Source organism: Sceloporus occidentalis, unplaced genomic scaffold (assembly GCF_023333645.1).
Source record: "Sceloporus occidentalis isolate IW3139 unplaced genomic scaffold, rSceOcc1.0.p SCAF_1, whole genome shotgun sequence".
Taxonomy (NCBI): domain Eukaryota; kingdom Metazoa; phylum Chordata; class Lepidosauria; order Squamata; family Phrynosomatidae; genus Sceloporus; species Sceloporus occidentalis.
In genome coordinates this window covers 255,922,404-255,943,353 of record NW_028316981.1, presented here as the reverse complement: position 1 = coordinate 255,943,353, position 20,950 = coordinate 255,922,404, and the positions used below count along the sequence as shown (strand labels likewise).

At 40.8% G+C, this 20,950-nt stretch overlaps 1 protein-coding gene across 3 annotated transcripts in view; it reads right to left on the bottom strand.

Annotated features, from left to right (window-relative positions):
• Positions 1-20,950, bottom strand: part of MCC (MCC regulator of Wnt signaling pathway) — a 293,206-nt gene that overhangs the window by 89,792 nt on the left and 182,464 nt on the right. For all 3 annotated transcript variants that reach the window (XM_089492179.1, XM_089492187.1, XM_089492193.1), the window contains 2 exons: positions 20,023-20,165; positions 1,144-1,307 (listed from right to left, as the gene is read on the bottom strand). In XM_089492179.1, coding sequence (XP_089348305.1) covers positions 1,144-1,307; positions 20,023-20,165 — 307 coding nt within the window. The remainder of the gene's footprint in view (positions 1-1,143; positions 1,308-20,022; positions 20,166-20,950) is intronic.

Genomic DNA, 20,950 nt, shown 5'->3' with positions numbered 1-20,950 from the left:
GAGAGAACACCCGTCTAGGAATCTCTAGGGTCTCCAGTGCAACTCTATGGTCAGCATCAGTGGAAACAGACCATGGAGTTGTGCTGGAAGGCCTACAAATGCCCAGAGAAGTGTTTTTTTAGGAATCTCTAGATCCTCCAGTGTGATCCTATGGTCAACGACTGGCAGAGTTGTGCTGGAGAACCTCCTAGAGAGAACCTATTAATCAAGTCCATGAATAATCAAACCCACAAAAGTGAAAGCTACAAATGTGGAGGGACAACTATACTAAGAATATAGCTTATTGCTGGAACAAGTGGTCTTTTAACCTATTCTGTTTTTTTTTTAACAATGCAGACATGTTTCTCTGTACTGAGATATCTCCCACACAGAACAAGTCTGGCAAAGACTGATGAAAAATGTAAATTAAATACAGATTCCTTTATTATGACATGCCTAGTTTTTTATTCTAATTTTATCTATAATATGTCTTGGGATGGAGAGGTTTTAGGTTTAGTATTTCTAGATACCAGTGTTATAGCCAAGCCATGCATAGCTGCAAAACTTCAGAAAACAATATGCCATTATTGAATTAAAATGCCTCATACTTACAACACATTTACAATCAGGCAGTGACAAGTGCAAGGATAGCTGAAATGCCTTCAGGCACAGATGGTTTGCCTGCTGTTCCACCTGTCCCAAAGTCCAATCCAAACTAACTTGACTCTTCATTTTCTCAATCTGCTATAACCACAGGCATTCTTTACTCACTGCCTTCTTTATTTTCTTTAGATTCTAGTTTTTCAGCCCACTGTTCAAACCGTCTGTGCAGAATCTTCCTCTATCAGAATGAAGTTTGTCTACCCAGCGCATATTTCTTTTATTTATTGCCATTAGCAAGACATGACAACAGTCCCGACTGTCAGAATGATCAGAATTGCAAAGAGAGAGCTAAGGAACAACCCATTTTCATCCTTTTTTAAAATATGAATTTTGCCCCTTGTGGCTGATAACCCTTTGGCAAAATAAACATACTATTCCTCACCTACATCACATCATTTTATAAAATGACGTTTGGTTATATGGTGAAATAAGGGATATAGAAAGAAATGATTATACGTTCCACAAAAAGTTATACAACATGGCTATTTAATGTTACTGCACCTTAATGGCTAAGTCACAGTGTTCACTGGCAGTGGTGAGTTGTTCAATGTGTCTGTCCACATCTGCCACAGACAAACTGCAGCTGCTCTTCTTCCTCCCACAGACAACATTCTCCAGTCCTGTCAGCACCCGCTGCAGCTCAGAGTTCAAGTCACTGCAGGTATCTGTGAAATAAAGGGAACATGTCAGATATACCCTTCACATCAACAAAAAGAAAACAAAGCACTACCATTGAGCCTTTATCTTGAGGAGCAGGAAGGTGGATGAAAGCTGCACAGGTTGCTCAAATAGGCAAACACATCTCTTCACAAACACCATGGCATTACTCCAGCAAGTTACTAATTTACTGTCATCTAACACCTACACAGACTTGAAAGCTGTGCGCTTGATTTTCAGAATAATGAGGGTCATAAATTAACAAAGGAGTCTTTCATTTGGGACTGACTCCTATCAAAGGTACGGTGTTTCAGCAATGATTTTGTGAAACATGGAAGACAGTATTACAGAAGCCAGGAAACAATTATCACTCCACCTGCAAACAAGAGTGCCTGGCAGTCTCCAGTGTACCTTTATTCATGTCTGCCAAAGCAGAATGTGGCATGGATCACTTATGTGGAGTGATCTATTCCTTAAGCAACTTATAGCTGCAAGCATCTGCAACAGTGCTGTAATTAATGCCTTTGTTACCAGATTGGCAAGTGAGCAAATACTGCTTTCTGCTTATGTCTGGTGGGGTTGTATTCAATGACATTTAATCCTTTAATAAGCAATGCCCATTTGATTAGTACAAGGTAACTTAAACCAGATGAGAAATTTTTGGTATTCCCTCACCTCTACCACACACAATTTTAACAGACATTTATTGAAAAGTAGCTGCTTTCATGTTTCATGGATTACAGTAGTCCAGATAAATCCTTTGTCTGGACAGTTTAGGAAACTTGGAAGCTACTTGCTATGTACTGAGAAAGAGTAATAACTTCTTTTAAAAGTCTGACAGCTTTCATTTTCAAATGAATTTTATATTGTAAAACACTCAACATATATTGCCAATCCATCTGTTTTCCATTGTCCCTAGTCCCCTCTGCTGCTGCTGCACTTAAGATTCTTGCATAATTACTGGATCGTGTTGTATCCTGCAGTTAGGGTTGCCATAAGCCGGCTGGGGGCGGGACAATCCCGGGTTTTGACCACTAGGGGGCGTCCCTGCACGGTTTCCTCCTTGTCCCGGGGGGATGAGTTTGCCTTTGCTGGCCCTTGCAGAGCTGCACGCAGGGCTAATGAGGAGGACTTCCTCCTCCTGAGGCTGGGTTCTCCAGGCCTCAGCCTGTGAGGGCTGGCAGGGGGCGGGGCTGTTCCAGCCCCAGTCTGCCCCCATTGGCCAGCCAGACTCAGGAGGAGGAGTTCCTCCTCTGTTGGGCTGGGCTGCAGCCAGAGGGGAAAGGAAAGGGCCATTTCCTTTGCCCTTTTTTGGTGCCAGGGAGGAGGAGCAGGAGGAGGATGAAGAGGAAGAGAAGGAGAAGGAGGAGGAGGAAGTACTGTATGTGTTTTTTAAACTGTATTTTTAAAGTGCATTTTAAGCTGTATTTTTAAACTGTATTTTTAAAGTGCATTTTAAGCTGTATTTTTTAAACTGTATTTTTAAAGTGCATTTTAAGCTGTATTTTTTAAACTGTATTTTTAAAGTGCATTTTAAGCTGTATTTTTAAGCTGTATTTTTAAAGTGCATTTTAAGCTGTATTTTTAAACTATATTTTTAAAGTGCATTTTTAAGCTGTATTTTTAAACTGTATTTTTAAAGTGCATTTTAAGCTGTATTTTTTAAACTGTATTTTAAAGTGCATTTTAAAGCTGTATTTTTAAAGTGCATTTTAAGCTGTATTTTTAAGCTGTATTTTTAAAGTGCATTTTAAGCTGTATTTTTAAACTGTATTTTTAAAGTGCATTTTAAGCTGTATTTTTAAACTGTATTTTTAAAGTGCATTTTAAGCTGTATTTTTTAAACTGTATTTTAAAGTGCATTTTAAAGCTGTATTTTTAAAGTGCATTTTAAGCTGTATTTTTTAAACTGTATTTTTAAAGTGCATTTTTAAGCTGTATTTTTTAAACTGTATTTTTAAAGTGCATTTTAAAGTGCCTTTTCTGTGTATTTTTGATGCTTTTAATGCTAACAATTGTCCCTTGCTTCGACAAGGATAGTGTGGTGATGATGTGATTTGAGTCAGCTTCTGAAGTTGAGAGAGTGTCACCTTCCAAAGTGTGGTTTTGGTGTATTTTTTGTGCTTTTAATGCTAACAAGTCTCCCTTGTTGTGACAGTGATGGTGATGATGGTGATGGTGATATTGATATCAGCAAGCCTCTCAGGCAAGGCCAATGTTAGCTGCTCTGATTTTTACAAACTCATGTGCAGTGAAAAAAAATCAAAGTCCCTTGACTAAGTACACACTTCTGAGAAGTAGAGTTGGTGCAAGAAACCTGAAACGGCAAATCCACTTCTTGTGAAACCACCTTGACATGTTCAATATGCATAGCCATGTTAAACCATGCTAAGTGTTAAACTCAAGGGGTTTGATTATGGAATAAGCCTCTGAACTATGCAAGAGGCCATGTTAAGTAAAGCCACGGGAAGTGCCCAAATGTGCTGTTGTGTGTGTTTTGGAATGGAGGGGGGTGGTTTGGGCAGAAAAGGAAGTCCATTTCTGCCATCTGACTAGGAATAATGCCCAAATGTCCTCCATTTTGATCATGCCTAAGAAACATGCATTTATATTAACATTTTTAAAAAGCATCAATTTTTTCCGCATGTCCTCCATTTTTATAAAATGTGCCCTACATTTGAAAAGGTTGTCCTACATTTGCCCCGGTTTGGAGGTCCTGACTTATGGCAACCCTACCTGCAGTGTATTTTATACCTATTCTTCTTGGAGTTCTACTCTCAGAACCCACCCCCTCCATCCAATGACCATGCTTACTGTGGGATTCCAGTGGTAACAGGATTAAAAAAAAAGCTGCCCCCTCAAAGCTCTGAGGCGTCTGTAACAGAGAACAGAGTTCAATATCAGCTGATGAGAGTTGGCAAAAGGAATTAATTCCTACTTCAGGGGAAGTTTGAACCCAAGTACTTCCCACAAACCAGTGTTGGCTATATCTTACGGTAAAAAAGTATTGCTTGCAAGCTGCATGCTACTGCATACTCCTGTCTTTAGTGGAGGCACTAAATGGCCAAAAGTTCAACAGCTCTTAGCTATTTCAGGCCATTTTCAGGAGGAGCAGGACTGTTGTAAGCCCGTGGGGGACTTTTTTTTTTTTAATCCAAAAAAGGGCTGGGGAAATGGTCTAACATAACTTCCTCCACAGGCTTCGGGGACACTACCAGAAAATTGTGGCTATAAAGTTATATTTTTGTCTGGAATTCTTTGTAGAGATGAGGAGTACAAAAGTGAGGGACTTAGCCTTCAAAGGCCCCATGTGGGTGGGCAAGGTAGCCCTCCAACCCCTGGATGTTTCCCATGCTTGTGCTAATAGTTGTGATTATGAAGAACAAGGCAATTAATTTTTATGAAACCTGTATCTCCATTTTAATAACTGTTTTACTTTAGCACTGTATTCTTGATTTAAAAACAAAGCAGAGCACCAGGATTAAGCAACCTGATACCCTCCAGATGGTTTGGACTGTGGCTCTGAACGCTTCAGCGAACCTGTGTAATTATTACATTTTATAGGAGTTGCAATCCAAAATATCTGGAAGGTATCAGACTGACTACATCTTTTTAAACTAATGACCCTATTTTCTAAGTAAAACTTATATATTTATATATGCCCTCTCCTCCCTTAAATTTCAGAGGATTTTTTTCTTTGGGAATCTTGTGGTAAATGTTTGCTATTGCTATGCTGACCTTACATATTGCTATACTCACTTTATGTATCCGCAACCAGCTTAATATTTAATGGACACATATTACCAGCTACTATCAATATGAATATGTGGCTAAATCCATTATTTTTTGGGGGGTTGGCTCTTCAGGGTACCTCCCCACATTAAAAAAGCATATGGTTTTAAGCTCAAAATTGAGAAAATCTATCTCAAACTAATTTCCACATACTTGTTACATTCTGATGTGAACCACCCAATTGGACAAGAAGATCTATTTATCAACAATTTCATACACGGCAAGTATAAGGTTTATACAATTTAAAAACTGTAGCTTTTACAATGAGCCTTAAACCAAACTGCTTTAAAAAGTAAATTTTGGCGGGATACATACCGCCATATAGTACGTCTTCTATACGTACTAGGGTTAGGAAGGGGCGGTGCTTCCGCACCCCCCTAACCCTAGTACGTATAGAATACGTACAAGATGGCGGCGCCCCTTCCACATGGGCGCCGCCATCTTTACGTACTGGACGCATAGCGTCCAGACGTGTCGCGGCGCCTATGACGTCGCGAGTCCGCGCCAGGCGCCTCGCGATGTCATAAAGGCACCGCAAGAAGAAGCTCCGAAATGGAGCTTCTTTTTTGCTCCGCGTGGGAGCCGCGCGGTTTGGCTGCTGCGGCTCCCTCGCGGAGCAAATGGCGCCGGCGGGAGACCGCCGCAAAGCGGCGGTCTGTATCCCGCCTTTGTTCTCTTAATGTATACATAAGAATCCAATCCAGCACTCACAAACTTTTCAGGGGCAGACGTGTGTGTGTGTGTGTGTGAATCACACAGACTATTTGCTGAAAACACTTTGGGGATTGCAGAGTTGCAACTATATAATCTCTGCTTCCACAATGAAACAGAAGAGTGGTTGAGTCAATCACAGGAACTGCTTGCATAGAGATAGGAAAGGAAAGACAAAAGGATCAAAGCTTTCCTTCAATTTTGCCCAGCCCTCCACCTCTCTAACATTTTATTGTGGGGCCCTAAGTTATGTATTTATTTAATAAATGTCCTATCTTTTTCTCAGTACAGGATCTAAATACAATATCCTAAAAACACAATACATAAAAAAACCTCTCAGTACAAAAGTAAAAATACATGTAAACTAACTTTGATTTAAAAATACAAGTTAAAACAGCATTAAAAAAATTTTTAAACATGGCAAAATAATTTAAAAATACAAGTTAAATACAGCATTAAAAAACATTTTAAACATGGCAAAATAAAAACACCGTCCCCCCCCCCTTTTAAAAAACTGTTGTCACTAAGTACCTCCTTAAATAAAAATGCCTTCACCTGCTGTCAGAAAGATATCAGGAAGGGGGCCAATGGGTCCTCCTATAGTGTTCCACAACCTGGGAGCAGCCACAAAGAAGGCTGTCTCCCGAGTCCTCACCAACCACACCTGCCAAAGTGGTGAGACTGAGAGAAAACCCTCCCCTGCAGATCATAAATCACACACTGGTTTATATGTTTATATAGGGAAATACAGTCTTTCAAATAGCTGGACCTTAACCTTCAAAATCTAAACCATGTATGGCTTTAAAGGTCAAAACCAGCACTTTAAATCTGCCCAGAAATGAACCAATAGCCAATGTAGTTGTTTCAACTGTGTGTGTGTGTGTCTGTATGTATTACATAATTCCTGTACCCATCCCAGTCAACAGCATGGCCACAGCATTTTGGATCCACTGAAGTTTTCAAACAGTTTCCAAAGACAGCTTCACATTACAGTAGTCTAAATGTGATGTAATTCTTATTTCTCAAGGAACAGGCACAGCTGGCACACCAGTTCAGGCTCAGATCAAAGTCCAGAAGCACATCCAAACTGCAAATTTAAGATTTCAGGGGGAGCATGACCTCATCCAATACAGGTTAATCCCTATTCTTTGATCTGCTTTTTGACTGACCAGTAGCACCTCATCTTGTTTGCATTAATTTCCATTTGTTTACCATCATCCAGTCTATTAATGACATCAGACACTGGTTTAGTACATAAACAGCTTCCTTGGAATTGTATGGAAAGGAGAAGCAAGAGTTGTGTGTCATCAGCATACTGATGACACTGAATCCCAAAACTCCAGATGACCTCTCCCAGTGGTTTCATGTAAATATTAAACAACCTGGAGGACAAAACAGAGTCCTAAGGGAGACTGCAGGATAATGGCCAGGGTGCTGAGCAGGCATTCCCCAGCACTATGCAAGCACTACATAAAAGATAAAGGTAGTCTCTTGACATGAATGCCTAGTCGTAACCGACTGTAGGGGGCGGTGCTCATCTAGTTTCTTAGCCGAAGAGCCAGCATTGTCCAAGGGCTGCCCTGGTGGCCATGTGGCCAGCATGACTGCATCAAACGCTGTTACCTTCCCACTGAGAAGTGGTACCTATCTATCTACTTGCGTTTGCATGTTTTCAAACTACTAGGTTGGCAGAAACTGGGACTAAGCTCACCCCATCATGCAGCACTCGGCCTCGAACTGTCAACCTTCCGATCTTCCAATAATCAGAACTGGCATCTTAACCACTAAGCCACCGCATCCCTTTAAGCACTATATAGTACAGTGTAAATAAAGGGTGGATAGTGGTATGTTTGCAAAGGAAGATAGACTGATGTCTCCCATACTGGATTCTCTACTATTAACTCCAGAACTGGCAAAAAGCCCTCAAAAAGCAAATTGGTCTTTTAATCACCTTCCATACCATTATAAATGTGGATGAGCAGAAGAGGAGCATGGAATTCTTCTGAAGTCTGTTCACGTGCACAAAGTGCTTTTAAAAAATCCCCATGAAAAAAGCTGTGCCTTGTCAGCTCCACTTAAAAACCATTTTTCTGCATTAGCAGCTATTCAAGTGCAAAAGGTTTGTTTTATAAATACTATTTTTCAGACACAGATGCACCAAGGAGATTGCTGAATTGATAAAAACCCATTTACTTTGCCTGCATTGCTGAAGCACCATAACAATTTGTACACATTTTGTCACATTTTACAAGACAATGATTCCTCAAACAAGCTCTTGTATTTTAAGTTCTAGCCCTCAGGCAGTTTTCCTCCCAGGAAATAAGAATATAACAAGGCTAGAGAGACCCACTTTGCAAGGAAAAAATAGATTAAACCCAGTCATAGGATTTACCACACACAGCAAGAGAGATTATCAATTTTAGCCCTTGATGTTTTATTGCCCTTAGCTGTAGAGGCATGTCTAAATTTTCGAGTATATCATAACATGTAAGTGTAGCTTGGTATGTCAATGAGGTCGCCACATTAATGCAATCTGCAGTATCACATTTTCAGTTCATGATGAATTTGAATTATGAGTATATCCAATAGATGGAGTAAAAAAGAGGTGCATCTATATAAGAAATCAAAGAACATAAATAAATAAATAAATAAATAAATAAATAAATAAATAAATAAAATTGAAAATGGAGCGGTATTAATGAAACCAATATATGCAAAATTATGCTGTCTATAATAGTCATTACCTCTAGAGTAGCCAAGCTTGTACCCTCCATATGTTGTTGAATGAGAGTTTCCATAAACTACACCCAGCATGGCCAATGGTCAGGGATTATGGAAGTTGTGTGATCCAAAACATCTGGAGGGTATTAGACTGCCTAGCTATAAAGCACAGATGTAAATATGTATTGTAGGCACAGCTCCATCATGCCCAACCACATAATCAGATGAAAAGCCCTCCCTCCATTCCAACTGCCACCGCCCTGACCTTGGAGAGAGAGAAGAACTGGCAGTATCTGCTGGACCTGAAACCCTTCTCCACTGCCATTCCCTTATCCTTCTGTGCCATGTCTGTGCATCTGGCTCCTCCAGCCCCGATCAGCCCCCAGTTGGCCAGGGACCACAGTGATTGCACAGTGGAAGTGGATCACTGCTGTGGTCCTGAATGGGTTGCTAGCAAGGAGTTTTTGTGCTCCTTTTTCCAACGGCTTCTGGCCAACTTAGGTGTCATGTGTGTGTCGTCTGCATGTCCTGCCCCCGAAGCGGCCAGAAGCTGCTTTTTTTGGCCTGTGTGTTTCAGGCCTAAATTAATAATACATAATTAAAGTATAGCTTTTATGCAAATTTCACTATAGGAGCACCAGTAAGACTGATAAGGCACAATTCTGAAATACAGTTTTCATTGCTGTTGAAACTGTTACTCCAAAAACTACAGAGACAGATTTGGATTTGATGCACATAAAAATCAACATATATGTTCAATCTGTGCTGCTTGAAGATGTGGCCAGGATCCTTGGAGAGGTTAGAGCCACTGGTTGGACCAGTAGCCAATGTAGTTTTTCAGCTGTATGTGTGTATCACATGATCCCTTCTTATTCAGATAGGCTATTCAGACATCTCTCCCTAGCTTATCAAACAGGCCAGAGGGAGAGTGGCTGAGTTGGTGAGGGTGGCAGTCTATGTCTCCCTACAACAAGGCAGAGTTACAGCTTGCCTAAAGGAGGCAGTTGTGAGGCCTCTGTTGAAAAAGCCATTCCTGAATCCCTCTAATTATTTGCCAGTGTCTAATCTACCATTTTGGGGCAAGGTATTGAAGCGTGTAGTGGCCTCCCAACTCCAGTGGATTCTGGACGAAATGCATTATCTGGATCCAACTCAATCTTGTTTCCAGCCTGGCTATGGAACAGAGACAGCTTTGGTCACCAAGTCATGTAGATTTTTCCTCTACAATATTGCTAAAATCTGACCCTTTCTCTTGACATCTACTGCTAAGATGGTGGTTCGTGCACTAGTTGTCTCTTACCTGCACTATTGTAACCTTTAATTAACGGGGCTTCCCATCTCTCAGCTCCGCTCCCTGACCTCCGTGTAACATTCTGCAGCCAGAATTATCTTCTCTGACCGCTGTTTCGACCTCGTCACCCCTCTACTGTCATCCCTTTATTGGTTCTCCATTCTTTTTAGAATTCGGTACAAACTTCTTTTGTTAACTTTTAAAGCCTTGTAAGGACTAGCTCCCCCTTATTTTGTCAACACGTATCTCCCTTTATCACCCAGTTGATGTTTTATGATTCTGTAACCAAGGACTGCTGACTCAGCCAAGGATTTCCAGCTCTCCCACTCAGATATGCCCTTTTTCTTGTGCTGCTCCCCATTTCTGGAACCTCTTTCCCATACAACTATGGACCATAACTTCTTTAGCCAAATTCAAGGCTGAATTGAAAACATTTTTGTTTCAGGAACCATTCTCTCTCACAATTTAATTTATTAGTTTTTACTGTGTTTTGTCCAATTTATTAATTGTTTAGTATTATTTTAAGATATGTTTTAATGTTTGTATTGTTTTTAGACTGTAAGACAAAGGCAGGATTTTATTTATTTGTGTTTTCATTGTTTGCTATGTAAAGTGCTGTGTAAATCTACAGCACTCTATAAATAAACCTTAACAACAACAACAACCATGGTGGGTGATCTATGCAGGAAACTATACTGGACTGTGCCCCTGTTGGTTCTGCTGGAACTCTCAGTGGCTTTTGATACCATCAACCATAGTATCCTTCAGGGCCAGCTCTCTAGGGTGGGATTTGGAAGTATTGTTTTACAATGGCTCCATTCCTTCCTGAAGGGGGAAATCCAAAAGGTGGTGCTTGAGGACTCCTTGTTTGATCTCCTGGGCAATGGGCTGTTAGGTTCTTCGGGGTTCTGTTTTGTCCCTCATGCTATTTAACATGTATATGAAACTGCTGGGAGAGAAAGCCAAAAGCTTTTGGATGCGGTACCATCAATATGCAGATGACATCCTAATCTACTACTTCTTTTCACCCCAATCAATGGGGGCTGCCTTGGAGTGGATGGATTGGATGATGGCAAACAAACTGTAACAGATAAGATGGAGGTATTCTTCATCAATCAAAACACAGAATCAGGGAATAGGGATGCAGCCTGTGTTAAATAAAGTTACATTCCCCCTGAAGAAACAGCTTTGCAGTTTAGGAATACTCCTGTGCTCAGCTTTGAATATTGAGGCCCAGGTTTGTGTGGTGGCCAGGAGTATTTTTGCACATTCAAAGCTATGTGCCAACTGTGCCTGTCCTCTGAGATGCCGAATCTGACCACAGCGTACAAGCCTTAGTAATACCTCATTTGCACTACTGCAACATGCTCTACCTGGGGCTGCCTTTGAAGGGTGTTCAGTAACTTCAGCTGGTCCAAAGAATTGCAGCCAGCCTGTTAACTGGGGCAGATTACAGGGACCATACTGTCCTATTGAAATAGCTTCAGTGGCTACCAGTTCCTTTCCGAGCATAAGTAGCCTTTAAGAAGGCATTAAAAACTCATCTTTTTTCTAGTAGCATACCCTCCCGATCCTGTTTAGATTAGGAACTTTCCCCATAACTGTTGGTTTTAATGATTGTGATATGGCTTAGATTTTATGAAACTGTGAATTTGTAACTAGTGAGGTATTTTACTGTTCTGTATTGTGACATGTGTCACATACCCACTATATTGTAAACCGCTTTGATCTATAGGAAAGGCGGTATATAAATAAAGTTTTTATTATTTATTATAATTCAAAGTGCTGGTTATGACCTATGAAGCCATATATGGCTCAGGTCCAAACTACTTGGCAGAATGTATCTTCCTTTATGAGCCAGCAAACTCTGAGATCATCAGGAGAGGCCGATCTCTGTGTGGGGATGCAAGAGAGGTTTTCCTTACCTTCTAGAACTCTTTTCTCAGGGATGCTAGAATTGCCTCTTCCTTGTTGTCCTTCCATCAGCAGACTAAAACCTTTTTATTTAGACAGGCTTTTAAAACAGAAAGCTTTAATAAAATGGCCTGGGGGAATGTATTGTTTCAACTGCATAGTTTTTTTAGAGCTTTTAAATCTTTTTAATAACACTGTATTGTTTTACAGTTGGCCCCCGGTATCCATGGGGCATCTGTTCCAGGACACACACACACCCTGCGGATACCATAATCTGTGGATGCTGAAATTCTATTATTCCCAATGGCAGTGCATGCATGTGGCTGTGCCACAATCAGGGATAGCCCTCGTTGTCCTGTGGCGGTTGTGCCACCATTGGGGACAACGGAACTTAACGGTGGCATGGCCACATGCACATGCCACCATGGGACAATGGGGGTTGTCCCTGATGGTGGCCACATGTATGTGCCACCATTGGGGACAATGTGGGCTTGCCATCTGTGGATGCTTGAATCCGCAGATGGCAATTCCGCTGATACAGAGGGCTGACTGTACTGATGTTTACTTATTTTAATACTGGAAATACAATCAGCCTTCCATATCCACTGATTTTTAAATAATGGATTCAAGCACCCACAGCTTGAAAGTATTCTAAAAATATATAAATTTCAAAGAGCAAACCTTCATTTTGCTATTTTATATCAAGGACACTATTTTACTATGCCATCATAGTAAAATGCCATCATACAGGCCTGACCTGAGCTAAAAAGCAGGGCCCTCCCTCCAGTCCATCTGGTGCCATCCAGCCATGGAGGAGGGAGATGCAGGCCCAGCTCCATCGGGCCTGGCCTGAGCTAAGAAGCAGAGCCCTCCTTACAGTCCATCTGGTGCCATTCAGCCATGGAGGGAGAGATGCAGGCCTAGCTCCATCGGGCCTGGCCTGAGCTAAGAAGCAGAGCCTCCCCTCCAGTCCATCTGTCTTGGTTCAGGCCTCAAAGGGACAGAAGAACTGCTGGACCTGATCCCCTTCCCCATCATCATTCCCTTCTCCTTATGTGTCGTGTCTTTTTAGATTGTAAGCCTGAGGGCAGAGAACCGTCTAATTAAAACAATAATAATAATAAATGTAAGCCACTCTGAGAGCCTTTAGGGCTGAAGGGTGGGGTATAAATACAGTAAATAAATAAATAAAATAAATAAAAATATTCCCAGCCCTTATCAGTTTGCAAAGGCCTGCCAACACAAGAATGTCTTTATCTGCCACCAGAAGGACAAGCGGGATGGAGCTCTCCTGGCCTCCCTAGGGAGGGAGTTCAAAAGCTTAGCAGCAGCCACTGAGAGGGCCCTCTCTCTTGTTCCCACCAAATGCCCCTGAGAGGGTGGTGTGACAGAGAGAGGGCCCTCTCCGGATTATATCAATACTCTGGGGGGCATGTACAGGGAGATACAGTCCTTCAAATATTCTGGACCCAAGCCGTATACTGTCTCACACACAGTCACAATCACATAAGCTCACAGGTATACAGTATACACACACAGCCATGCTTTTTCATTCTTTCTTTCACCCATGCACATACTCATTTACTCTCTCTCACACACTCACACAGAAACATTCATTCTCTTATGTATATTCAAGTATACACAAGTGCATCTGCGAGAATGTAAAAAGGAGATGAAGAGTGTGAGTGTGAGAGAATTTGTGTGGGAAATTGTGTGTGAATGAATGTATCTGAAAGAGCCAGAAAAGGAGCATTACTGAATGTGTGTGAAAACTGGTGGGTGACAGAAAGTCACTCACACACAGAGAGAGAGAGGTACTAAGGGTGTGTCAGAGAATATGCTGAAGCTGCAGCAACATCTCATCCTGAGAGCTGGGACAGTGACAACCCCCTAACCTTTCTCTTCCCTTCAGGGCAGAGGTTTGTGAAGAGGAGAGTGGGAGAGGAAAAAGTGGAATCAGGGCCTCAAGTCTTTCATTTCTCCTTGAGCAACTCTTGTGCCTTTCCTCCCGGGGTCCTGCCCCACCATTTAGAACTATTGCTCTAGGGCCATGGAAGCTAAACTAAGTGAAGTGTCCCAAAATACAGGCTTAAGAGAAGTTCATCATCAGAAATCTGACTAATTGTCAACCACTTTGCCCCTCTCTTTCCACTATACTCTGGATAAAATGTAACAAAGTCAGCTGTACACAGAATTTTATACTGATTTAACTATGTGGGTATTTCACTAGGGAAGAGGTTCTGCCTCAGTGCTAGGTTTTGTATCAGCAAATATATCAAAGTCACAGATAAAATTGACAGAACTGGAAATCTATCCTCATGACTACCTAACACTTCAGAATTTGGTAAACGCATTTCAACATCCTAAATCTTTCTGTTCTAAGAGGCAGGGCAGGTTATTTCAACAAAATATGCTGGCTGTAAGCCTTGGCTTTGGAACCACAAAACTGCTGGAGTTTGACAAAAGCCATAATTATCAGAATCGCTCTGACACAAACAAATGTCCCTAACATTTCCCAGCTCAGCCAAATGTTACTTTGAAACCTGCCATCTGTACAGAAATCACATTGTTTTCCACAAATAACAAGTCTTGGATGAGCAGTGCTTTTTCCCCCTTTTGTTATTTGATCTTGTGGTACTGGTGGTAAATAGATTATACAGTAAAAGTGCTGCATGAGAAAAACCAGAAATTATTGAGAGGTAATAATGGAGTGTAACCAGATTGGGTGTCCCTTATCGGAAATGCTTGGGATCACAAGCATTTCGGAGTTAGGATTTTTTGGGGGGATTCTGGAATGCTTCGTGTAAATTTAGTGCAGGACTTACAAAAAGACTGGGCACAGGCCCTTGAGCCAGTGAACTCAAAGCTCACTGCCCTGACAGCCTGCATTGGTGATAGAGAAGATACAGCTAATACTGCTCTTTAACAAGGTCATTGTCATGAGGCCGGCATACAGGAGTTAGAACAGATGAATACTATTTTACAAACAAAATGCAGGATTTGGATGCCCAAGATCTTGAGAAAGAGGTGAATAACAATGTCTCCTCTTCAGTTGCACCCAAATCTGGACCAGTGGCTGAACCATGGATGCCAGCAAGACAGAGAAAACACAAGCAACTTGGTGGTCCTGTACAGCTGAAAGCCACACAGCCAAACTGACTCTGACCAACTTCCAGCACAGAAGACCTCTTTCCTGACTTTTTTTTTTACATCATAAAGTGAATGGTTAAGTGTAACTACCTTGCCTTGCACTAACTTCTGGTATGTTTCTTATATATTCTTATATATTCTTCACAACTTTCTCTCCCTCCCGTCATCTTATCTTTCTCCCTCTTCTCTTGTTTTCCCACCTAAATCCTAATGACTGACAACAGCCGTCTTTGAAGGAAATAGTCTCCCTGTCCAGGACTGTTAATTGTTTTACATTTGCAACATGGCCTTTTGCAAGCAAATAGCCTCACTCTATATTTCACTTTTATTGCTTTAACTCTCTTCTCTGCCTCAATCCTCTCCCACTTCTCCCCTTGCTCTAACTTCTGATATCTTTCTGATGTATTCTTCACAACTTTCTCCACAATCTTTTCTTTCTCTCTCTTCTCTCGTTTACCTGCCTAAATCCTTACAACTGACAGCTACCATGTTTGAGGGAAATAGTTTCCCTGTTCACAACTGTTGCTCTCCATTTGCAAGATGACCTTCTGCAGGCAAATAGTTTCATACTAAACTTCACTTTTATTGTTTTAACTCTCTTTATACCTAGATAATCCTCTCCCACCCTACTCCTTGATCTAAAAATATTACTGAAGTGACAGCATCCCCTCTTTTTTACAAGAAATGCATAGAAAGGGCACGGGAAACATTCTAGCATGATCCCCCTTTGACTTGCAATATATAACTGAAAATTCTAACAAATTCAGAGGGGGTGCGATATTGTTTCATAAAACATGTACTTTTCAGGTTGACAAAGTAATTGGAGACACTTCAGATTGTTACATAAAACTGAAAGGTTTCCTGGCCAATGAAATCTTCACACTAGCAGCTCTTGATAATAGAAAGATTCAAATTGCCTTACATCACACTAGATCTTACTATTATGAATTTAACAAAAAATTGTCGACTCCTCTCTAGAGGTGTCAGGCATAAGGTAAGGAGGAAAACCATATCCACTCTCACTTTCCCTGAAGGAAATATAGTGAAAGCTCCAGACAAAATTATGAAAGAATTTCAAAACTTTTATTCTAAACTATGGCCCCATACAGACTGCCAAAATAAAGCTGCTCCAGGTCACTTTGGAGGTATGCTGTTTCAATTATGCATGTGTCCTAAGAGTTCGAAAGCTGTGCCTTAGGACTGGAGCATGGCTTTGGCGCGGCTTCTGGACTCTTAGGACACATGCATAATTGAAACAGCATACCTCCAAAGTGACCTGAAGGAGCTTTATTTTGGCCTGTCTGTATGGGGCCTATATACCTCTGAACTACCACAAAATTTGGACATGGACCAATTTATAAAATCTGTAAATCCGAAGAAGCTCAAAGATTCTCATAGTTCAGTTAAACAAATGTATTCACCCAGATGAACTCAAAAAGACAAAATCTAAGTTGAAACAGAATAAGAGTCCAAGCCCAGATGGCTTCTCGGGTGAATTTTACAAATTGTTATTTGACCAAATTTCACCCCATCTTATTGCCTTTTTAAATTCCATTCTTAATAATGCTCCTGTGTCAACAAGTTGGCATAGAACCTGAACAATTCCAATCCCCCAAACCTAAGAGGACTGCCCAGAAACTAAATCTTTCTGTTCCATTGCACTCCTTAATCAAGATGCAAAATATATAACTTTATTATGGTCTCCAGAATAAATGAGTTTATGTTAGCATACAATGATCTTGACCAGGTAGGCTACATACCAGGCAGAGGCCTAGAAACCCAGTCCGCAGTGTACTCAATATCATCCACCATTCCAACCAGTCAAAGACTCCTCTAACCTTACTTTCACTTGATGCTTTGAAAACCTTTGAAAGGTTGGAATGGCCTTTTCTTTTGGGCTCTTTCAAAGAATGGATTTTGGAGATGGCTTCATAAGAACCTTGACTCAACACCGTTTGCACTTTCCAGGGGAACCAGACAAGGATGCCCACTGTCACTTCTCTTATTTGCACTGGCAATAGAGCGCTTGGCTAACATGATTCGACATAATGCTGATACCACTGGCCTTTGCATCAACAATCAACACCATAAGGTTGTGCTTTATGCCAATGATGTGTTGATTTTGTTATCCCTAAAAGAATTATCATTTCTGTCTCTAAAAAGGACAACCGAGTCCTTTGGCAGTTATTGAGGTCTAAAAATTAACTTTAACAAATCCACATTAATGGCTCTAAACACTTCATACCAACAGCAAAAATCCTGGCAGGTCCTAATGAGCTTGCTACTTTGTTCCTCAGGTTTTTCCTATTTGAGAATAATAATCATGAAAGACATCCAGCAGCTCATACCCCAAAATTATAATCCAGTACACACATGGATATTGAGTACCCTACATAAATCTAAAGAATGGAAGGCTTTAATCTTTCCATCCTTGGCAGGATTGAATTAGCCAAGATGTTCATGATCCCTCGACTCTTTTTCCTGTTTCAAACTATCCCATTGACTCCTCCCACATCTAGATTCAAGAAATGGTAAAAATTAATTGATCAATTTATTTTCAATAAAAAGAGACCTAGATTTCCCAAGTCTGCTAGACAATCCAGACTCTCTGGCTCTTGCTGAGAACTAATTTTTTTATTCTGTTGCAGAATAACTATCCATCAGATACATACATACCCTTGGCCCTTGTAGTTAGTTGTTGCTGTCGTCGTTGTTGTCATTTTTGTAATTGTTCTACAGACTTTATGCATTATTTTAAAAACTCAATAAAATTTTAATTAGAAAAAAATCATTTTTTAAAAAATAAAATTTTAAAATTTGATTTTTTAAAAAAAATTCTGGGGCCTCTACTTTCTCCTTCCACTGAGCTTCACCCACTCCCACTATCTCTTTACACATTTTTAAGGGAAGCAGATAAATGCCACAGTCCGTTTCTGCCAAAAGGTAGGTGTTTGAGGAGCAGTGGTTTCACCTCCCCTTAAGGTGTCACCTAATGTGGTCCTCACCCCCGCATCCCCCTAGTGACACCACTGAATGTACCACTGAATGTACCTATACTATATTTGTGAAATTGGAGATAGATGCAAGGATTTGTGAAATGGTGGGACGCCTGGATTTGCACCAAGCACTATGTTCGTATTCCTGCCAATTCAATGATGCTCAGTCTCTCTCCAACCTCTGAGCCTCACTTTTGTTTCCACTTTCGTGCTTTGTATATTCACTATTTGTGGTGTGTATGAGATGCAAGGCTCAAAAGAGACTGAGGATCTGAGAGATGAATGAGTAGGAGTGCTGCTGCTGCAATCGCAAAGATGGAAGCAGGTGGCTGGTGGCAAAAGGTTTTATTTTTGGATTTCCAGATCAGCCAGTACAAAACTGTCTTTATCTATTAAACAAAATCATGTTCAACAACAGGGGAAAATCAAACAGACATGCCAGAATAAATGGATTAATTTTCTCAGCACTTTCCATGTATTTATTTATGTACTGATCCCTATTGATAATGAGATTTCTTATTACCTCTTGCAAATTAGTCACCTAGACTACATGTATTCAGAAGACTTGCTCCCAAAATAATAAAGCAAATAAATCAATTTTAAAGAATCAGGACTAATGACCAAGTTTAGATTACGTAAATTCCACGTTAGGGTCTAAATATCCTTAAGTTACAAGATCTTATCTGATCTTGAAAGCTAAGCATGATCAGCTTTGATTAGTACTTGGATGGGAGACTAGTCTGAATTTCAGAGGAGAGAACAGGCAAAACCACCTCTGAGTATTCCATAGCTAAAAAAACCCTATGAAATTCATGGGGTCACTGTAGAACAAGACAGCAGAAGACTTGAAGGCACATATCTACATATATAAATTCCATTTTAAACCTATTCCCTTTTTAATTCATATCCAACCTGAGTGGAAATTTGAGTACCTCTGAATGGCATTCTGTTTCAGAATTAATATGGAATTTAACCTGTAATAGGTTAACCTGTGGGAATCATGTGGAGTGTAGGCTTTATATGACCCTTTAAAGTATCCAATGCAGCCTCCTTAGGACCATCATTGACTTTTGAAACTCAGGGTCTGGAGTATGTCTCCTCTTCAAACTTTAAGATAGTCATATTATTACACTGTCAATAGAAGAGCTTTAAATAGTTTAATTGTGTCTCTCCTACTTACCTACTAATCTTGTTGTTTTTTACAGAGATGTGCAGGGCAACCCTAATTCAAAAATGTGCCCACTGTAAGATTAGGAATTAACAGATACCTCTTTTGTGTAAGCTCAGTGGTTCCCAAACTTTAGTCCTCCAGGTGTTTTATATTTTAACTTCCAGAATTCCTGGCTGTTGGCAAAGTTGGCTGGGGTTTCTGGGAACTGATGTCCAAAACACCTCGAGAAGCAAAGTTTGGAAACCAATGTGCTGGCTGAACTGTCCTTCTGGTGGCTTTATTGCCCCCATGACAAGCCAGCAGAGGGATCCACTGGCAGAAGAGCCAAAAAAGAAACAAAGTGAAGGAATGGCCAAGTTATGCCAGAGGCATCCTCCTCTTCCCCCACAACGCAGGCACACAGCCATTATACCAGCAGGGCAGAGTGCAGGAACTTTCAAATACTACACAAGAACTCAAAACTGGGAGAAAGTGGGATTCAATAGTTTCAGCTAATCTAGACATTTAGGATTTCACTCAAAAACAGTTTTTTTAAAAAAAAACATAAGGAAACATGATTTGTGTTGACTACTTGTGCATGTGTAGAAAATAGGAAGCTATATAAAACAGAGGTTCCACTTGATGTGAATTTATATTTTCTGGGCTCTGCATGTCTGGTGTTTCTGAATACCCTTGCAGACATGGAGCACCTTTATATCCTGCAATACACTGAACTGTTATTGGAGTCAGAAAATATTCCAGAAAGATGCCCAAGATGAACTATTACACTTCTACTGCTATATCATTCTTCCCCAAGGGACTGCAAAGTGGGCTAATATTCTTTTTTGATGCAGTAGTACAAGGAGAGTTTTCCCATAGCTCCAAGTCTACTAATCAGTCATGCCACTATATTTTTTAGCATCCCTGTAAAGGTTTTAATCAGTCTTTCAAAAGCTGTGATATATCCTTCTATCAGACACATTCAGAACACTGCTCACCCATGTCAGCTGTGACCATAGTTGACTGGTTCTCTGGGACAGAAACAGAAGTCTGATCTTGGTCCATGCTGTGCGAATCTTCATTGACCTCATGCTGGCTATGACTAAGTTCTGACCGCAATTCTGAATACTCATCTTCTTCCCTGAAGAGAGAGTCACAAATAAATTATTTCTCTCAACAACCACCAAATTGTAAAAGCATAAATTTTAGTTAAACAAGTATCTTTTTGGAATATTCTGTATTTTACATTCAGCTCCATCTGGGAAGCTACATTTATGACCAACATCTGTAACACTGTGTTCAACACATACCCTCTCAAAAAATTTACCACAGATTATATTCAAAAGTAAGTTTAGTACAGGTGTAGAAAACTTTTGGCCCTTGAGAAGTTTTGGACTGTATTTCCCAGAATCCTTTGCTGTTGGCCATCTGGAAAGTCTAGGGTTCCCCATCCGCAAGAACCATCCTAGTGCTTTAGCTATTTATATGGTGGTGAACCTATGGCATGCATGCCAGAGATGGCAAGTGAAGCCATTTTTCAGGGAACATGGGGGGGCGTAGAAGAGGAGGAACAGGTCCAGATTCAGCAGGTACTGCTGACTGTCCAGCTCAGCTTTCTTATTTGTCCAGGCTATAAAAGCATGGCTCTAGCAGGGGCAGGCCTCTGGCAGGGTCACTGCTGCAGAGGCTAACATGAAAGTATTTTATTTTATTATGGTATTTATACCCCGCCCTTCAGCCCTAAAGGCTATCAGAGCGGCTTACAATTATTATTTTTAATTAGATGGTTCCCTGCCCTCAGGCTTACAATCTAAAAAGACATGACACAAAAGGAGAAGGGAATGGTGGTGGGGAAGGGGATCAGGTGCAGTGGTTCTTCTCTCTCTCTGAGGCCTGGACTAAGGCAGATGGACTGGAGGGAGGGCT